The sequence below is a fragment of the Bombina bombina genome, chromosome 7, assembly GCF_027579735.1.
Source record: "Bombina bombina isolate aBomBom1 chromosome 7, aBomBom1.pri, whole genome shotgun sequence".
In the NCBI taxonomy this organism is placed as follows: domain Eukaryota; kingdom Metazoa; phylum Chordata; class Amphibia; order Anura; family Bombinatoridae; genus Bombina; species Bombina bombina.
In genome coordinates this window covers 312176546-312198921 of record NC_069505.1, presented here as the reverse complement: position 1 = coordinate 312198921, position 22376 = coordinate 312176546, and the positions used below count along the sequence as shown (strand labels likewise).

General features: G+C 38.4%; 1 protein-coding gene across 1 annotated transcript in view; it reads left to right on the top strand.

The window, feature by feature from the left end:
* The window catches only part of IL17RC (interleukin 17 receptor C), a 263169-nt gene that overhangs the window by 85481 nt on the left and 155312 nt on the right, over positions 1-22376 (top strand). Inside the window, exons 6-8 of the mRNA XM_053689379.1 lie at positions 4215-4259; positions 15454-15578; positions 18596-18655. Of these exons, the coding sequence (XP_053545354.1) occupies positions 4215-4259; positions 15454-15578; positions 18596-18655 (230 nt within the window). The remainder of the gene's footprint in view (positions 1-4214; positions 4260-15453; positions 15579-18595; positions 18656-22376) is intronic.

Sequence of the window (22376 nt, the reverse complement as noted above, 5' to 3'; positions counted from 1 at the left end):
TGGTTTGGATAAAGGTTTGTCTGCAAGTTCCTTGAAAGGACAAATCTCTGCTCTTTCTGTTCTTTTTCACAGAAAGATTGCTAATCTTCCTGATATTCATTGTTTTGTACAAGCTTTGGTTCATATAAAGCCTGTTATTCAGTCAATTTCTCCTCCTTGGAGTTTGAATTTGGTTCTGGGGGCTCTTCAAGCTCCTCCTTTTGAACCTATGCATTCACTGGACATTAAACTACTTTCTTGGAAAGTTTTGTTTCGTTTGGCCATCTCTTCTGCTAGAAGAGTTTCTGAATTATCTGCTCTTTCTGATTTTTCATCAGGATAAGGCGGTGTTGCGAACTTCTTTTAAATTTTTACCTAAGGTTGTGAATTCTAACAACATTAGTAGAGAAATTGTGGTTCCTTCATTGTGTCCTAATCCTAAGAATTCTAAGGAGAGATCTTTGCATTCTTTGGATGTAGTTAGAGCTTTGAAATATTATGTTGAAGCTACTAAGAATTTCCGAAAGACTTCTAGTCTATTTGTTATCTTTTCCGGTTCTAGGAAAGGTCAGAAGGCCTCTGCCATTTCTTTGGCATCTTAGTTGAAATCTTTAATTCATCATGCTTATGTTGAGTCGGGTACAACTCCGCCTCAAAGGATTACAGCTCATTCTACTAGGTCAGTTTCTACTTCCTGGGCGTTTAGGAATGAAGCTTCGGTTGATCAGATTTGCAAAGCAGCAACTTGGTCTTCTTTGCATACTTTTACTAAATTCTACCATTTTGATGTATTTTCTTCTTCTGAAGCAGTTTTTGGTAGAAAAGTACTTCAGGCAGCTGTTTCAGTTTGATTCTTCTGCTTATAATTTCAGTTTTTTTCATTATAAGATTTAAACTTTATTTTGGGTGTGGATTATTTTCAGCGGAATTGGCTGTCTTTATTTTATCCCTCCCTCTCTAGTGACTCTTGCGTGGAAGATCCACATCTTGGGTATTCATTATCCCATACGTCACTAGCTCATGGACTCTTGCTAATTACATGAAAGAAAACATAATTTATGTAAGAACTTACCTGATAAATTCATTTCTTTCATATTAGCAAGAGTCCATGAGGCCCACCCCTTTTTTTGTGGTGGTTATGATTTTTTTGTATAAAGCACAATTATTCCAATTCCTTTTTTTTTTATGCTTTCGCACTTTTGTCTTATCACCCCACTTCTTGGCTATGCGTTAAACTGATTTGTGGGTGTGGTGAGGGGTGTATTTATAGGCATTTTGAGGTTTGGGAAACTTTGCCCCTCCTGGTAGGAATGTATATCCCATACGTCACTAGCTCATGGACTCTTGCTAATATGAAAGAAATTAATTTATCAGGTAAGTTCTTACATAAATTATGTTATATATAAAAAAGTGCCGCCCCCTCAAATCTGCCGCCCTAGGCCCGTGCCTTGTTGGCCTAGGCCATAAAATGCCCCTAGTGTGTGTGTATTTTTTTCATTAACAGGGAGAATATATTTATTTGAGGTTGTGGATTTAATTTCTCAGTGAAAAAAAATGTTTTTTTTTAAATCCCTTCCTTTCTGTTATTACTCGTGGACTCCACAGCTTGGATATTTGTCCCATGAGTAATGGAACGTGGACTCTCGCCAATTGTATGAAAAAAAAGATCATTTATGCTTACCAGTTGATTATTTTTTTTCCACGAGACCCCACCCTTTTTCCTTTTTCTTACCTCACTATGCTTGGCTCTAGGTTGACTGAGGTATGTGTGAGGTGGCAGAGGTTTTATAGAGCTTTTGAGGTCTGGGACTCTTTGCCTCTTCCTAGTGGTAGAGAAGGGTAATTCCCATGAGTAATGGATCGTGGACTCTCACCTCATAAATTAATTTCTTTCATGGTGGTAAGTATAAATTGTTTTTGTATTGAGTTACCTACTTTAAGGAAACTTAAAGGAACATGAAACCCCCATTTTTTCTTGAATTATTCAGATAGGGCATGCAGTTTTAAACAATAATTTACTTCTATTATCACATTTTCTTTGCACTTTTTGTATCTTTTGTTGAAAAGCAGGGACGTACGCTCATGAGTGAGCATGTCTGTGGCGCACTATATGGCATCAGTTTTGCAAGGATGTTATCCATTTGCAGGAGCACTAGATGGCAGCATGTTCTGTTGCTATGTAGTGCTCCTGATTCCTACCTAGGTGTATCTCATCAACAAAGAATATCATGGGTACAAAGCAAATTTTAAAATAGGAATAAATTGGAAACTTTATTTTTATTTTTTTATTATATGTCCTGAATCACAAACAATTTTTTTTTTGTTCCATATCCCTTTAAATTCAAAATGTAATTTCTCGTTAAACATTTAACTAACATAGTTAAACAAAAAAACTTTGAAATATAAATTCATTCAGCGAGCATGTGTCTGAAGCACTATATGTCTTAATTATTACTATTAATACGTTTTATAAATGCAACACTAGATCACAGCAGTGTTATAGTGCTCCAGACACATTCATTACCTAGCTTTTCAACAAAGAATAACATGAGAACTAAATACATTTGATAATAGAAGTAAAATGATTAAAGTGATTGTAAAGTAATTAAAGCCCAGTATTAAAAAATACTCTTAAAAACAGGGGCACTTTAATTCATTAAACTTTACAAACATGCCTTTTTTTTAAATACCTTTTTGTTACGGTAAACAGACCGCCGATCCTCCTCCCACATCTCCTTCAGTATTTTGCAGATCGAGGACTAATTTGGCTTCCTCCAATCGTTGCATGCCCCCTTTGGCGTCCAGCTACTGCTACATATAAATTTAGTTTATAAAGTACCAGAACATAATTTTAAAGGGACAGAAAACACAACATTTTACACAATTTTAAGCAACTTTCCAATTTACTTCTATTATCTAATTTGCTAAGTTCTCTTGTTATGATTTGTTGAAAAGCATAGATGGGTAGACTCAGGAGCTGGGAGCTATTTGCTGAATGGTGGTTGCATATATGTGCCTCTTGTCACTGGCTTACTGATGTGTTCTGCTAGCTCCCAGAAGCACATCTTCTCCTACAACAAAGGATACTAAGAGAATTAAGCAAAAATGCTAAAAGAAGTAAATTGGAAACACGTTTAAATGTATATTCTGATTATCTGAAGCCTGGAACAAAACTATGAGTCAAGGCCTGGTTGAGTGAGTGCCGAGTATGTATGTTGTTACAATGTCGCATTTTGTATGGGAGGGATTTACCCACCCTTTATATGTGTTGATCAGAGAATCTACTTCCTCTTTGCTTCTGTGGATTCCTTGAACGTTTTTCCGCACCCTCCCTTTCCCTGTTTTATTACTATGTTATAATGACGGGAATCGTTTAGTTGGGTTCTCCTTTTGAGGCTCATTAGTTGTCCTAAGCAGAAAGAGGATTACTCTAACTACTTCTCTAAGTCCAAGGAGGGTAATTTAAGCTCCCCAGTATTTAACATGCTGTTTGACTAGTTGATGCTGGGCCTACTGGTATGGAGTCCTCTTTGATTGCACCCTAGCAGGTGGTCAGGATCATGGCTGCAAGGAGGTTGAGCGACGGCCATTACAGTCAGGGTGACGTCCCCAGGTTTGCAGCTTGGGGGTGCTCTGACTGGTGTATCGCGGGCCGAGAACTCCCTAAGCTAATTAGTTGTATTGAGATATCTCCGGCCTTTTTTGTCTGCAACTATGGCCCCTGTCCACTTTCTAGAAGGTTTGTTTTTAGATACTTAGGCCCTATTCCCGCCACCCATGTATTAATTTAATTATTGCAGCTCCAGTGCTGGGTAATAAATACGACTCGCGTGTCTTTTCATCCACCTGTGTCATGTGTTTTATTTAGGTTAAATTATTATTATTTTAGCTGTTAAGATATGTTATTGGTTATTATGATTGATGTATATAGTCAGCCACTCAGGATAGTAGGGCTTTTAATCCCTTATGTAACATTTTTTTTACGTTTACTCACTGTCCCTTTAACATGACAGTGGCTATCCTTGTTGACTGCAGTCTAAAGCCTTGTTTGGCTCCTCCAGAGAAGAGAAATGGTGGGCGTAATTTGACTATGGAATAAACAATTTCAGTAAAGAGGATGTTTGTTTTAAAAACATATAGACTGATATATATATATATAGCAACACAACAGAAATGCTTTTATATTGCAAGGTGTTTACTGTTCCATTAATAAATACATTTTATTTTCTCAACAGGGTGTGCGAACCTGAGTGGGATAGAAGACATTAAGCAATGTCAAGGTAAACTCTGAATTAAACATTTGTTGATTTTGACTCAGAGAGCATTGCTGGTCTTGAGCCAAAAATGCCAATGACCCATTTAGCAATGCTATATGCTAGTCACACAGCTGAGTTGTGCAACTAGCGCTGCTGATTGGATTAGTAGCAGTTTCTCCTGGGAGGTACTTCTACTATGGGGTCGATCCGATATAGATCGTAGTTTGCGGCGCAAGCGAGGGAACCCGCGTCGCCCGCAGTTTCAGCTCGCAACTCGAGCTATCCCATATATGTCGCCGTCAGATGCTAACGTGCCGTAAGTCTGACAAACCAGCGATGTCCAGAAATCTGCGCAAGTACAAATTTCTGGCGTTGCCAGTGACTTGCGGCACGTTAGAAACTGCCGACGCCTACAAAACCTGACTAAAGTCTAAATCACCCGCACTGTCTAACACGCCTCCCTAACATAGCCCGACATGTCTAACCCTCTATCCGCTATCCCCCCTCACTATCCTAACAATAAAATATGTATTAACCCCTAAACCGCCGCTCCCAAACCCCGCCGCAACCTAATAAAGTTATTAACCCCTAAACTGCCGCTCCCGGAACCCCGCCAGCTATATTAAATCTATAACCCCCTAAAGTGAGCCCCTACCCCGCCGCCATCTATATTAAATTATTTAACCCCTAAAATACTAAACTATCCCTACCACTAAACCTAAGTCTAACCCTACAAATAGCCCTGAAAAGGGCTTTTTGCGTGGCATTGCCCCAAAGTAACAGCTCTTTTGCCAGCCCTTAAAAGGGCTTTTGGCGGGGCTTTGTCACAAAGTAAACTGCTCTTTTGCCTACAAACTACATCCCCCTACACCACGGCCACCTATAATAAATGTATTAACCCCTAATCTAATCCCCCTACACCGCCGCCAGCTATATTAACTATATTAACCCTAATTATATTAGGGTTAATATAGTTAATATAGTTATTATATTATATATATTAACTATATTAACCCTAATTATATTAGGGTTAATATAGTTAATATCGTTATTATATTATATATATATTAAGTATAATAACCCTATCTAACTCTAACATCCTAACTAAACTCTTATTAAAATAAATCTAATATTAATATTATTAATTAAAATATTCCTATTTAAATCTAAATACTTACCTATAAAATAAACCCTAAGATAGCTACAATGTAATTAATAATTACATTATAGCTATGTTAGGGTTTATATTTATTTTACAGGTAAATTGTTAATTATTGTAACTAGGTATAATAGCTATTAAATAGTTATGAACTATTTAAGAGCTACCTAGTTAAAATAATTACCCAATTACCTTTAAAATAAATCCTAACCTAAGTTACAAATACACCTACACTATCAATAAATTAAACAAACTACAAATATCTATCTAAAAATACAATTAAATAAACTAAACTAAATTACAAAAACAAACAAACACTAAATTACAAAAAATAAAAAAAAGATTACAAGATTTTTAAGCTAATTACACCTATTCTAAGCCCCCTAATAAAATAATAAAGCCCCCCAAAATAAAAAAATTCCCTACCCTATTCTAAATTAAAACAAGTTCAAAGCTCTTTTACCTTACCAGCCCTTAAAAGGGCCTTTTGTGGGGGCATGCCCCAAAGAAAACTGCTCTTTTGCCTGCAAAAAAAAACACAATACCACCCCCCAACATTACAACCCACCACCCACATACCCCTAATCTAACCCAAACCCCCCTTAAATAAACCTAACACTACCCCCCCTGAAGATCTCCCTACCTTGTATTCACCCAGCCGGGCAGAACTCCTCATCCGATCCGGGCGATGTGTTCCAGCAAGTGGCAGTGAAGTCTTCTTCCATCCGGGAGATGTCTTGAAGCAAGCGGCAGAGAGTCTTCTTCCATCGGCGACGTCTTCAAGCAAATCGGCATCTTCAATCTTCTTACTTCGCTCCTCCGCCGCGGAGCATCCTTCCGGCACGACGACTTCCCGACGAATGAGGTTCCTTTAAATGACGTCATCCAAGATGGCGTCCGCCGAATTCCGATTGGCTGATAGGATTCTATCAGCCAATCGGAATTAAGGTAGAAAAATCTGATTGGCTGATTGAATCAGCCAATCAGATTCAAGTTCAATCCGATTGGCTGAACCAATCAGCCAATCGGATTGAACTTGAATCTGATTGGCTGATTCAATCAGCCAATCAGATTTTTCTACCTTAATTCCGATTGGCTGATAGAATCCTATCAGCCAATCGGAATTCGGCGGACGCCATCTTGGATGACGTCATTTAAAGGAACCTCATTCGTCGGGAAGTCGTCGTGCCGGAAGGATGCTCCGCGGCGGAGGAGCGAAGTAAGAAGATTGAAGATGCCGATTTGCTTGAAGACGTCGCCGATGGAAGAAGACTCTCTGCCGCTTGCTTCAAGACATCGCCCGGATGGAAGAAGACTTCACTGCCGCTTGCTGGAACACATCGCCCGGATCGGATGAGGAGTTCTGCCCGGCTGGGTGAATACAAGGTAGGGAGATCTTCAGGGGGGGTAGTGTTAGGTTTATTTAAGGAGGGTTTGGGTTAGATTAGGGGTATGTGGGTGGTGGGTTGTAATGTTGGGGGGTGGTATTGTGTTTTTTTTTGCAGGCAAAAGAGCAGTTTTCTTTGGGGCATGCCCCCACAAAAGGCCCTTTTAAGGGCTGGTAAGGTAAAAGAGCTTTGAACTTGTTTTAATTTAGAATAGGGTAGGGAATTTTTTTATTTTGGGGGCTTTATTATTTTATTAGGGGGCTTAGAATAGGTGTAATTAGCTTAAAAATCTTGTAATCTTTTTTTTATTTTTTGTAATTTAGTGTTTGGTTTTTTTTGTAATTTAGTTTAGTTTATTTAATTGTATTTTTAGATAGATATTTGTAGTTTATTTAATTTATTGATAGTGTAGGTGTATTTGTAACTTAGGTTAGGATTTATTTTACAGGTAATTGGGTAATTATTTTAACTAGGTAGCTCTTAAATAGTTCATAACTATTTAATAGCTATTATACCTAGTTAAAATAATTAACAATTTACCTGTAAAATAAATATAAACCCTAACATAGCTATAATGTAATTATTAATTACATTGTAGCTATCTTAGGCCTAGATTTAGAGTTCGGCGGTAGCCGTCAAAACCAGCGTTAGAGGCTCCTAACGCTGGTTTTGGGCGCCCGCTGGTATTTGGAGTCAGTGATTAAAGGGTCTAACGCTCACTTTTCAGCCGCGACTTTTCCATACCGCAGATCCCCCTACGCCATTTGCGTAGCCTATCTTTTCAATGGGATCTTTCTAACGCCGGTATTTAGAGTCGTTTCTGCAGTGAGCGTTAGAGCTCTAACGACAAGATTCCAGCCGCCTGAAAATAGCAGGAGTTAAGAGCTTTCTGGCTAACGCCGGTTTATAAAGCTCTTAACTACTGTACCCTAAAGTACACTAACACCCATAAACTACCTATGTACCCCTAAACCGAGGTCCCCCCACATCGCCGCCACTCGATTAAAATTTTTAACCCCTAATCTGCCGACCGCCACCTACGTTATACTTATGTACCCCTAATCTGCTGCCCCTAACACCGCCGACCCCTGTATTATATCTATTAACCCCTAACTTGCCCCCCACAACGTCGCCGCAAGCTACTTAAAATAATTAACCCCTAATCTTCCGACCGCAAATCGCCGCCACCTACGTTATCCCTATGTACCCCTAATCTGCTACCCCTAACATCGCCGACCCCTATGTTATATTTATTAACCCCTAATCTGCCCCCCACAACGTCGCCGACACCTACCTACACTTATTAACCCCTAATCTGCCGAGCGGACCTGAGCGCTACTATAATAAAGTTATTAACCCCTAATCCGCCTCACTAACCCTATCATAAATAGTATTAACCCCTAATCTGCCCTCCCTAACATCGCCGACACCTACCTTCAATTATTAACCCCTAATCTGCCGACCGGAGCTCACCGCTATTCTAATAAATGTATTAACCCCTAAAGCTAAGTCTAACCCTAACACTAACACCCCCCTAAGTTAAATATAATTTTTATCTAACGAAATAAATTAACTCTTATTAAATAAATAATTCCTATTTAAAGCTAAATACTTACCTGTAAAATACATCCTAATATAGCTACAATATAAATTATAATTATATTATAGCTATTTTAGGATTAATATTTATTTTACAGGCAACTTTGTAATTATTTTAACCAGGTACAATAGCTATTAAATAGTTAAGAACTATTTAATAGTTACCTAGTTAAAATAATTACAAATTTACCTGTAAAATAAATCCTAACCTAAGATATAATTAAACCTAACACTACCCTATCAATAAAATAATTAAATAAACTACCTACAATTACCTACAATTAACCTAACACTACACTATCAATACATTAATTAAACACAATTGCTACAAATAAATAAAATTAAATAAACTATCTAAAGTACAAAAAATAAAAAAGAACTAAGTTACAGAAAATAATAAAATATTTACAAACATAAGAAAAATATTACAACAATTTTAAACTAATTACACCTACTCTAAGCCCCCTAATAAAATAACAAAGCCCCCCAAAATAAAAAATTCCCTACCCTATTCTAAAATACAAATATTACAAGCTCTTTTACCTTACCAGCCCTGAACAGGGCCCTTTGCGGGGCATGCCCCAAGAATTTCAGCTCTTTTGCCTGTAAAAAAAAACATACTATACCCCCCCCCCAACATTACAACCCACCACCCACATACCCCTAATCTAACCCAAACCCCCCTTAAATAAACCTAACACTACCCCCCTGATGATCTTCCTACCTTGTCTTCACCATGCCAGGTTCACCGATCCGTCCTGGCTCCAAGATCTTCATCCAACCCAAGCGGGGGCTAGACATCCACTGAAGAAGTCCAGAAGAGGGTCCAAAGTCTTCCTCCTATCCGGCAAGAAGAGGACATCCGGACCGGCAAACATCTTCTCCAAGCGGCATCTTCTATCTTCTTCCATCCGATGACGACCGGCTCCATCTTGAAGACCTCCAGCGCGGATCCATCCTCTTCTTCCGACGACTAGACGACGAATGACGGTTCCTTTAAGGGACGTCATCCAAGATGGCGTCCCTCGAATTCCGATTGGCTGATAGGATTCTATCAGCCAATCGGAATTAAGGTAGGAATTTTCTGATTGGCTGATGGAATCAGCCAATCAGAATCAAGTTCAATCCGATTGGCTGATCCAATCAGCCAATCAGATTGAGCTCGCATTCTATTGGCTGATCGGAACAGCCAATAGAATGCGAGCTCAATCTGATTGGCTGATTGGATCAGCCAATCGGATTGAACTATATTCTGATTGGCTGATTCCATCAGCCAATCAGAAAATTCCTACCTTAATTCCGATTGGCTGATAGAATCCTATCAGCCAATCGGAATTCGAGGGACGCCATCTTGGATGACGTCCCTTAAAGGAACCGTCATTCGTCGTCTAGTCGTCGGAAGAAGAGGATGGATCCGCGCTGGAGGTCTTCAAGATGGAGCCGGTCGTCATCGGATGGAAGAAGATAGAAGATGCCGCTTGGAGAAGATGTTTGCCGGTCCGGATGTCCTCTTCTTGCCGGATAGGAGGAAGACTTTGGACCCTCTTCTGGACTTCTTCAGTGGATGTCTAGCCCCCGCTTGGCTTGGATGAAGATCTTGGAGCCAGGACGGATCGGTGAACCTGGCATGGTGAAGACAAGGTAGGAAGATCATCAGGGGGGTAGTGTTAGGTTTATTTAAGGGGGGTTTGGGTTAGATTAGGGGTATGTGGGTGGTGGGTTGTAATGTTGGGGGGGGGGTATAGTATGTTTTTTTTTACAGGCAAAAGAGCTGAAATTCTTGGGGCATGCCCCGCAAAGGGCCCTGTTCAGGGCTGGTAAGGTAAAAGAGCTTGTAATATTTGTATTTTAGAATAGGGTAGGGAATTTTTTATTTTGGGGGGCTTTGTTATTTTATTAGGGGGCTTAGAGTAGGTGTAATTAGTTTAAAATTGTTGTAATATTTTTCTTATGTTTGTAAATATTTTATTATTTTCTGTAACTTAGTTCTTTTTTATTTTTTGTACTTTAGATAGTTTATTTAATTTTATTTATTTGTAGCAATTGTGTTTAATTAATGTATTGATAGTGTAGTGTTAGGTTAATTGTAGGTAATTGTAGGTAGTTTATTTAATTATTTTATTGATAGGGTAGTGTTAGGTTTAATTATATCTTAGGTTAGGATTTATTTTACAGGTAAATTTGTAATTATTTTAACTAGGTAACTATTAAATAGTTCTTAACTATTTAATAGCTATTGTACCTGGTTAAAATAATTACAAAGTTGCCTGTAAAATAAATATTAATCCTAAAATAGCTATAATATAATTATAATTTATATTGTAGCTATATTAGGATGTATTTTACAGGTAAGTATTTAGCTTTAAATAGGAATTATTTATTTAATAAGAGTTAATTTATTTCGTTAGATAAAAATTATATTTAACTTAGGGGGGTGTTAGTGTTAGGGTTAGACTTAGCTTTAGGGGTTAATACATTTATTAGAATAGCGGTGAGCTCCGGTCGGCAGATTAGGGGTTAATAATTGAAGGTAGGTGTCGGCGATGTTAGGGAGGGCAGATTAGGGGTTAATACTATTTATGATAGGGTTAGTGAGGCGGATTAGGGGTTAATAACTTTATTATAGTAGCGCTCAGGTCCGCTCGGCAGATTAGGGGTTAATAAGTGTAGGTAGGTGTCGGCGACGTTGTGGGGGGCAGATTAGGGGTTAATAAATATAACATAGGGGTCGGCGATGTTAGGGCAGCAGATTAGGGGTACATAGGGATAACGTAGGTGGCGGCGGTTTACGGAGCGGCAGATTAGGGGTTAAAAGTGTAATGCAGGGGTCAGCGATAGCGGGGGCGGCAGATTAGGGGTTAATAAGTGTAAGGTTAGGGGTGTTTAGACTCGGGGTACATGTTAGGGTGTTAGGTGCAGACTTAGGAGGTGTTTCCCCATAGGAAACAATGGGGCTGCGTTAGGAGCTGAACGCTGCTTTTTTGCAGGTGTTAGGTTTTTTTTCAGCTCAAACAGCCCCATTGTTTCCTATGGGAGAATCGTGCACGAGCACGTTTTTGATGCCGGCCGCGTCCGTAAGCAACTCTGGTATCGAGAGTTGCATTTGCGGTAAAAATGCTCTACGCTCCTTTTTTGGAGCCTAACGCAGCATTTGTTTGAACTCTCGATACCAGAGTTAAATTTATGGTGCGGCCAGAAAAAAACCCGCGGAGCGTTAACAGCCCTTTTACCGCCGAACTCTAAATCTAGCCGTTAGGGTTTATTTTATAGGTAAGTATTTAGATTTAAATAGGAATATTTTAGTTTATAATATGAATTAGATTTATTTAATAAGAATTTAGTTAGGGGTGTTAGGGTTAGATAGAGTTAATATAGTTAATATAAATACTATAGTAACTATATTAACTATATTAACCCTAATATAATTAGGGTTAATATAGTTAACATATATAATGTAATAACTATATTAACTATAATATACTTAGGGTTAATATAGATAATATAGCTGGCGGCGGGGTAGGTAGATTAAATTAGGGGTTAATAATTTTAATATAGATGGCGGCGGTGTAAGGGGTTCACATTAGGGGATAGATCAGTTAGATGGTGGCGGTTTTAGGGGCTCACAGTAGGGGGTTAGTTTATGTAGATGGCGACAGTTTAGGGGTTAAATACTTTATTAGGGATTGCGGCGGGGGATCGCGGTTGACAGGGAGATAGACATTGCGCATGCGTTAGGTGTTAGGTTTATTTTAGCAGATCGCGGTTGACAGGGAGATAGACATTGCGCATGAGTTAGGTGTTAGGTTTATTTTAGCAGCCAGTTTAGGGAGTTACGGGGCTCCAATAGTCAGCGTAAGGCTTCTTACGGCTGCTTTTTGTGGCGAGGTGAAAATGGAGTAAGATTTCTCCATTTTCGCCACGTAAGTCCTTACGCTGTATATTGGATACCAAACTGCGCGGGTTTGTTATACCTGCCTATGGCCCAAAAAACTACGGGCGACGGCAGAAAAATACGCGCGTAACTTCTAGGTTACGCCGTATATAGGATACCAAACCCACGCAAATATTGGCGTCGCCAGCTTTTGCGGGCGACGATTTTTATCGGATCGACCCCTATATGTTTAACCCCTTTGCAGGGTTAAAAAAAAAAAATAGAGGTTCAGGGTCACTAGTCTTAAAGGGACAGTCTACACCTTAGGAATCTTAAAGTCTTACTTTAGATTAAACTGCAAACAGCCTCCTGTGCCCTTTCTATTATGCAGCAGTAACAGTAAAAACTTTATTTTAAAATGACTATTGTTTCTGGTCACTTTAAAATGGCTGCCAAGCTCCACCCACTGATGACATCACATTCTGGGATTCATTAAAGGTTTCACTAGCAGGGTCAGACTGGGAAATCAAACCAGCCCTGGTGATTTTTGAAGACCAGCCCAGCCCCCCCAACCCTTCTCCTTGCCTATCTTCAAAGCTCTAAAGGCTGTTATAAATGTCTATGGCAGACATGCTCAAACTGGGCCCCCCAGAGGTTTTGGAACTACAATTCCCATGATGCTCAGCCAGCTGATATGCTGGCTGAGCATCATGGAAAATGTAGTCCCAAAAACGCTGGAGGGCTAAGTTTGAGGATGTCTGGTCTATGGTTTATTTTGTAGACTATTAGCTACAAAAGTCAGACATTCCTTGCAGCTTTTTATTTCTTTTATTGTTAAAGGGACACTGAACCCAAATGTTTTCTATCGTGATTCAGATAGAGCAGGCAATTTTAAGCAACTTTCTAATTTACTCCTATTTTAAATTTTCTTCGTTCTCTTGATATCTTTATTTGAAAAAGAAGGCATCTAAGCTAATTTTTGGTTCAGACCACTGGACAGCACTTGTTTATTGGTGGGTGAATTTATCCATCAATCAGCAAGAACAACCCAGGTTGCTCCCCAAAAATGGGCCGGCATCTAAACTTACATTCTTGCTTTTCAAATAAAGATACCAAGAGAATGAAGAAAAGTTGATAATAGGAGTAAATTAGAAAGTTGCTTAAAATTGCATGCTTTATCTGAATCATGAAAGACAAAATTTGGGTTCAGTGTCCCTTTTAACTAAAATATTATTGTCTCCCATGGATCATTGTTATAGCAATTCAAAGCAAAAGACATATACAAAACCAAGACTGTTCTTTGGCTAAATTACTGTTTTGTCACTACAATATAGTGACAACTTTTCAAAATTAGCCTTTAAAGTCATTTTAGTATATTGCGCTGAGAAATATAAATCACAGCCATGACTAAGACTTATAGCAAGCTGGAAACATACTTTATTTGCAGTGTAGCAAGACCAAATAAAGGTCTGTTTTAAAATAAGTGAAGCTTTAATAAAGCCACTATAACTTGACCTACAACTACTGCCTGGGCTTGTAAATATCCATGTAGGTGAATATTATGCAATAACAAAACAGTGATGTGATTTGTGTACCAATAGAAATATGTATTTATTTGTTTATTTGCTTGGGTTATGTTGCTTGTACAGTACAAACTAGACAAATCAAGCTGGTAAACAAATGAATATATCTTTGTGTTGGTAAAAAATCATATCAATGCTTGTTTATTGCATAATCTACATCTTAAATGGATATTGTACAAGCCCAGGCAGGCATCAGTATACTACTAGCTTGTATCTTGTGCCTGTCCTCCATGCTCCAACTCAGCTCCCACCTCCCATCTTCCCTGTTGTGTCACAGACTATGTGCAGTAAAGGCAGCAGACGTAGAGCACTTATGTAATTTTCTCCCCTCTCTTTGGTGCGAATTTGAAACGGAGCCGCCTCCTTCTAATGTGCGAGCACTGTGCACTAAAAGTCACGGTCAATTTGTGTGGCCTCCCTCCTTCCCAGCTACTGTCCCTAGACCCCAGCTGGGTGGCCCACTGGGAAATATCCCGGTAGGCCAATCCGGCCCTTTTCACTAATCCCAAGAGGCTCACTAGTTGGATTCAACAGACTGTCAATGCTATTCAGCAGAGTGCATAGATGCAGCCCAGATTGTGATGTCATCGGTGGGCGGAGCTTGGCAGCCATTTCAAAGTGACCAGGAACAATAGTCATTTTAAAATATTTATTTATCAAATATAAAGTATGTGATTTTAGTTAAAGAAAAAATTATGGAAAGGAATGGGCTATAGCGAATCATGTCCGCTGCACAGCATACGCTTTCGGCATATATCATTGCACCAGCAGTTCTTGTGAACTGCTGGTGCAATACCGCCCCCTGCAGATTTGTGGCCAATCGACCGCTAGCAGTGGGTGTCAATCAACCCAATCGTATTCGATCAGGCTGATTGCTGTTCGCCACCTCAGAGGTGGCAGACGAGTTAAGGAGCAGTGGTCTTAGGACCACTGTTTCTTAACTTCAGCTTCAGTTGGAACTGAAGCAGAGTGGGTCGGAAGCAGCATCCGCTGCTTCATATATCGACCCCTTTGAAACCAGAGGGTATCTGATCTTAAATTGATAGTAAACCCAATTTTTTTTCTTTTTTTTTCAATTTCTTTTCTTTCATGTCTTTCATTTAGATAAAGCATGGAATTTTAAGCAACTTTCTAATTGACTCCTATTATCAATTTTTCTTTGTTCTCTTGTTATCTTACCTTTTACTTTAGCAAACCTGGAACGGCGATCCTCCGCCTGCAGCTACTCTGTACTTGCCTGAGCAATGACGAAACAGGCTTCCTCCAATCATGGCGTGCACCCCGGAGCGTCCAGCTTGTTAGACCACACCGTGATTGGAGGAAGCCCGTTTTGTCATTGAGGTGGCAAGTACAGCATGAGAAGCAGGCGGAGGACCGCAGGTCTAGTTTTGCTAAACACTGCAATGTAAAGTTTAATGAATAAAAGTACCCCTGTTTTAAATAGTATTTTTAAAAGCCGGGCACTTAAAAATTAAAGTGAATGTAAAGTTAAATTAATAATTTCTCCTGCTTCCTCCCTTATTTTCCTCAGCTGGTAGCCTCCATAGATTTGTGTGTGCGCCAAGCTCCTGGCAGTGAACCTCAATCATCACAAACTGATTGTTATCTTTATTTCTAGTACCCAGGTTGAATATCTCGATTGGAAGCAACATCACTGTGCGGTTATTGGACGCAACAAGCAACCGATCTTATAATTTATTTCTGACTTATAATATGAACAAACCGGTCAAAGCTTTTATTTTGGTGAGTTTTGTTTTTTGTTTGTAGCAACATAGGTAAAAGTACATTATTCCAAGTCTCAAACATAAGGAGACATTTTTTACTGAGAGTTGTTTTTTGGTATTTAAATGGGACACTAACATGGACTAAAAATATCATCAGAGGGGTAAAATGACTTGAAATATATTTCACGGTTTGTTTTTCAATGTTTCTGTCCTTTTCTGAGATTGCCCTATGGATATATCAGTTTGCCAATAATAAAACTATGATTATTAATGGGGCATTAAACACTCAATAAATCCTAGATAGAATGATGCATTCAAATAAAAGATTAGTCTGAGAATAACCTGTATATGTGTTTTTTTGTTTCATTATCTGTTTAAATATTGACAAAATAAGTGTAAAGTTTTAGTGTCTATGAATCAATGGGAGCTACCATGTTATAACTTAGGTTACTTTCTCTGCGGTGGCCAATTAGAGACAGTTATAAATAGGTCACTAGAGTGTGCAGCCAATGGCTGAGAGGAATATAACAGTGTTCTGCACTTTCATTTCTAACAGGAACTGAAAAGCTCACAATTTCAGAATGTAATCACAGGAAAAGGGGACAAAATAAATAATGAAAGTATATTACAGAGTTGTTTTTTTTTATATATATACAATTTATCATTTTATATTTCCATCTCAAAGTGTTTAATGTCCCTTTATGGAACATGAACCACATTTTTTTTCTTTTGTGAATCAAATAGAACAAACAATTTTAAACAACTTTCCAATTTACTTCTAATCTATCTAATTTGCTTAATTTTCTTGGTATTCTTTGTTGAAGGAGCAGTAATGCACTACTAGATTACCTTATTGGGAAAAACCATTGACAAGAAGTATATATTTGCCGCTACCAATAAGCAGCTAGCTCCTATTAATGCATCGCTGCTCCAGAGACTACCTAGGTATGATTTTCAACAAAGGATACCAAGCGAACAAAGCAAATTAGATGATAATAATTTGGAAAGTTGTTTAGAATTGCATGGTTACCAACTAGGAGACTGTGACTGAGTATTCAGTAGTTTGCTATTTGAGCTGTAAATTCAGTAATGTACTACAGTGCATTTGACTTATGAATAGAAGCATTTTTTTCAATAAGCTTCTGTTAGAAAAAAAATGATTCTAGCAAAGGCTTTCACTGTTTTCATGAGAGCTTTTACTGTACACAGGCACAAGAAGAATATTGAGATATGTTCTGTGCACCAGCGTTTTTACAAGTGTATGTGAAAGAGCCAGCTATGACATCTCATGTAAACAGTCACTGGCTGCCAATGTGATATTAGCAAAAATGCTACTATTGATGATATAATACATAATTTGGCTTTTAAGATGGGGTATATAAATGAAATCCATTTACCATTTTTTGGGGAACAAAGCAATTTACTGCAGTAAGTCTGCAAGATAAATCTGCATATATTTCACAGTAATTCTGGGAAATTATTTTACATTAAACTTTTATATATATATATATATATATATATATATATATATATATATATATATATATATGTGTGTGTGTGTGATATATATATATATATATATATATATATATATATACACATACATACAATTACACTTATTTGTAGTCGTTTCTTAAAACCTTTTTATTCTTATAACAGCTATATAATGTTACAAGTGAATTCTTAAAGGAAATTAAACACTTTGAGATGTTAATATAGAATGATAAATCACATATATAATATAAAAACTCTGCAACATACTTTCATTATTTATTGTGTCCCCTTTTCCTGTAATTCCATTCTGAAATTGTGAGCTTTTAAGTTCCTGTTAGAAGTGGAAGTGCACTGTTATATTCCACACAGCCATTGGCTGCACACTCTAGTGACCTATTTATAACTGTCCCTAATTGGCCAGAGCAAAGAAGGTAACCTACGTTACAACATGGCAGCTCCCATTGTTTTATAGACACTAACACTTTACACTTATTTTGTCAATATTTAAACAACTAATGAAACTTTAAAAATACATCTACATGTTATTCTCAGTCTAAACTTTTCTTCGAATGCATCATTCTATCTAGCACTAGCATTTGTTTAGTGTTTAATGTCCCTTTTAAAGAGATATAAAGGTCAAAATTGAAATGTGCATGGGTGTATTTAAATGTTAAATAGAAGCATTCTTGCAATCTATTTCATTTGCAAAAATGCTTCTAGTAAAAGTTTTTACTGTTTTTTTAGTAGCATATGCAGTGGCTTGTATGATACAAAATCTTAACTGATCATGCATTACACATCTCACTAGGGTTCTGAGAAGACAGGGGTCATTCCGCTGCCGAAATTCAGCATTGCAAAAGAAAGCAATTTTGCGCTCTTGTGCAACGCTGCCCCTTGCCCGTCCACAGCCAATCACGAGCAGGCAAAAGCTGTCAATCTCCCTGGTTGGCTAGGGACATTGAAATTCGCCACCTAAGAGGTGGCGAAGAGGTTGGGGAAGCAGTGGTGCGATGACCGCTGCTTCATAACTACGGACTGCAGGTTCTCTTGTGAGAACCTGCCGTTGTAGGGGGACGAAGGCTGGCGAAGCCTTTAATAAATCGACCCCTTAGTGTTTGAATCCTGATCCTCAGTCACAAGTAGCAAATGTGCATATGCTGCTGAAACAGTAATAACTTTTACCAAAAAGCATTTTTGCAAATAAAAGTATAGTGCACAGATACTTTCAAAATTTAAAAGCATTCAAATGTAACATTTCTATCCCTTTAAAACTACATTTCCCTTCAGATTATTTTCTACAGGTAGAGAAAGTTTCTACCAGATTAATTTACTGGTTATTGATTAAAAATAGAGGGTATTTGTGAGCAGCCCTAGGTTCAATTTATGGAAACTGTGTCATGAATAAAGGGACAGTGGGAATTGGCGATACCAAGGCATGCTTTGCAGTCCGGCAAAATGCGGGACAGTTGGTAACCCAAATTAACTAAATTACTGTGGCTTTTCAAATTAAAAATATTTTTTCTTAATGTTTTTTTTTTCCAGAAGGGTAAAGACATCTTACACATCCCCAATACGGATATAGTACCCTGTTTGTGTTTTTTAGTAAGTATTTTTATTTCAGCTGAATGTTGCAATTGCTCCTTTTCATTCAAGAGTGATATTATTTATAAAATAAATTGGACGTGGGGCATTTAAATGGTTAAAATTTGGTGTGTAACTTCATTGGAACTAAACATAACAGTAATAGACATCTAGTTCCATTTCTTGATCAAACAATGAATCAGATTACAATGCTGGTAAAATAAAACCGTTTTCACAGTTACTATGTCAATGTTAGTTTGTTTTTCTTTTTGTGTAACTGACTGTGTATACAATACCATAGAGTTTATATACACAGCACATAAACAGACCAAGAGGAATTTGCACTGAACACATATACTTGAAAGGATTGTGAGATTTGACAGGTAAGGGCAGTTGTTTGTTTCATAAGTGATTCTTGAAAAATATCAGTTATTGCAACTTTTTATCTGCGCTTCTAGCATGACATCAGTTGCTCTAGGAATGTATAATTTTTATTTTAATATGTTTTACATAATTTTGTTCCCATCGATAATCGGTTATTCCCAGACAAATTCAAATATCAAATTAACTTTCTCTTGCTAACTTTGTTGAAAAGCATACCAAGATAGGTTTAGGTGTATGCATGTCTTCCGAGCACTAAAGGGCAGCAGATTTTGTTATAATGTTGAACAATGTTATACATTGCTGAACACTAGAGGGCAGCATATTTTGCAAATGCTTGCCACACTCTTCAATCAAGAATACTTAGAGAACAAACTAAATTTGATTATAGAAGTAAATTGGAAAGCTGTTTAAAATTGCATTTGAATCATAAAAATTAATGTTTTACTTTTCATATTCCTTTGAGAGCCAGGGTTTCTTGGGGTTTATCATAGGGGAAACAAATGTTTTTGTTTTTACAAAAAAAAAGCGCAACAGTAAAACACTTTGGGGCCTATGTATCAAAGGTCTTGCGGACCTGATCCGACAGTGCGGATCAGGTCCGCAAGACCTCACTGAATGCGGAGAGCAATACGCTCTCCGTATTCAGCATTGCACCAGCAGCTCACAAGAGCTGCTGGTGCAGCGCCGCCCCCTGCAAACTCGCGGCCAATGGGCCGCCAGCAGGGAGGTGTCAATCAACACGATCGTACTTGATCTGGTTGAATTGTGGCGATTCCTGTCCGCCTGCTCAGAGCCGGCAGACAGGTTTATAGAGCAGCGATCTTTAGACCGGCTCGCCAAAAACACGGGCCCTCAAGCTCCATTTGGAGCTTGCTAAATGGGCCCCTTTTTCTGAAGTTGGAGTTTACTGTATTTAGGAGTAATTTACAGAAGCAGTTGTTTAAAAAGAGAATTCCTGAGATCCGGTGGGAGGAGCTCAGGTGTAAGGTCAGGTAGACACCTGTGCTGCAACTCCTAATGAGCTACTGGCAGCGGGAAAGCGTGCTAAACACCCCAGACCTGGGGCGGCTGACTCAAGCAAACTACAACTAGCTACCGGCTCTCCTATGGTGCTAAGACATCGCACTAAAATCCTACAGTTGGGTTATATGGTCTGAACCTATGATAGACCATCAAGACTTGTGAATACCTGCTACAAATCATACCCTTGCCTGGGTCTGGAGAAACGAGGAAGGTAAAAAGAAAAGAAAGAGGCAATGATATTTATAAGACTCTTGCTCTCCTGGTAGAGCAATAAATAGAAAACAACTGGCCTCACACTTCAGCTTCTTTTTTTGCCTAGAAACCCAGTCCCGAATAATAAACTACAAGACAGCACTGATAAACCCCCTTGAGCGGTGGACTTGTGATTTCTATGATACATTGGCATATTACCATCTTACAACTTGCCTGAAATACATTAATAAGATCCAGAATCTACCTGCCCGAGCAGCATAGGGAGTGCGGCTCAGGTGAATGGGTTCCCTGTGGCACCTGGGAAGGTGCTGATCCGTGGGGCTTCTGATTGGTCTTTCCCTTGCCTCCTCCGTCTGCTGGTGCTCAGTTCGGCGTAGTGATATCTTCTGGAATCCCCAAGACCGACTACAGGAAGTTGCGGATGGCTACCGCGAGAAGCACAGTACGGATGACGCGGTGTGAAGGGAAAGCTTGGCGGTGAGGATCCTATTCTGCTCTTGTCTGGGCTCTTAAACGGGGCTCCAGATACCTGAAGTGCGGCACTATTTTCCCCTCCGCCTGAGAGCTGCGAGTGGGATAACTACAACCGGAGGCTGTTTGTTTGCGCCTTAGGAGAAAGGCTGTAAACTCGATCACTTTGCTTACTCCAACACTATCTACTTTTTCTCTCCCCACCGATGATGCGTGGAGAGGAAGCAAATCAATATATCTGATTAAAGAACCCACACAGAGCGTGAGCCATCGAAGAAACTCTCAAGAAACCAGGGACAGGTATCCTTTCTCTCTTTTTGGTTGTTGTGCGGTTCTGGATAACTTTTCTATCTAAGCTACAACATATATGCGATGCCTGCTAAGACTGTCACAAAATAATTGGGACTTACCATGCAAAGATGTACTAAATTTTTATGATTAAGCATTTGAATAGCATAATCTGGTCAGGAATTAAACTGAAGGTGATATATCTAGGTAAAATATTACTATTACTGTACGATTGCTCCCCTTTGCCCTTCGACCTCTACCTTTCTAACAATTATTAAGTGATTTCTCCTCTTTAATTGAAGCTATAAGGGTTTTGCTGAAAGCAAAGCAGCAGAACAAATTTTTTTTTTCTTTTTTTTTTTTCTTTTTCTCTTCCTGTAAAGGGGGAGGGGGGGGGGAAAGAAAAAGAAAAAACAACTGGGCAAAGGTGAAATTAGGCTATATACACTGAAATGGTAAAGTTAGGAGCTTAGCCCTGAAGGGATATCTTTTGTAACTCAATAGGAAATATATATAAATATAGTCTTAGAATATTTTCAGTATTTATCAAAATTATATACAAGACAAAATATTGTGTATAAAAGGAATAAGTTAATATTGGTATAAGGCTCCTACTGACAAAAGAGGGGTAGCAATGTTGAAGATTGAAGCAGTAGCCCCGCTTATATTAGAAATATCCTGAGCACCCTATAAGATATTTAAGTTATCAAACATAGACAGGGCATTTTTTTTTCTGGTGCTATAAGATCTTGAAACAAACTATAAGGAAAGAGAAAAAAAAAAAAAGGGATATAATTTTGTTATTCTTAAATTGAGAGAAAGTCAATACTAACATAGAACTCACTACATATAGTATTTGATCTAATCACATTCCCCACACTTACACTCACCCCTTCCCTCCACTTGCGCTTCCCCCCCCCCCATACACACCCTTTTTTTTTTTTTTTTTTTTTTTTTGTTTGCTGTTTCTTGCACTTTCACATATTTATGGATAAATTTTTTACATCACATTCAAAAACACCCCCCTCCAATATGGCCGGGAGAAATAGAGAAAAAAAGAATAACAAAACCACACCAGTCACGATAGACACGTGTTCCACTAGCACAATCATGACTCAGATAAATGACTCTATAGACTTACAAGCCTTAGTCACAAATATTACTGAAGCATTAACACCTAAACTTGACTCTCTCAAAGATGAAATTAAGCAAGATATATATGCACTAAAAACAGAATTTCGCCAATTTTCAAACAGATTAGCAGAGGCGGAGCAAAGAATCTCTGACCTAGAAGACAATACGATAAACCATGATACCAAGTTAGACACGATAAACTCTAAACTTACAAAAGTCCAGTTAAAAC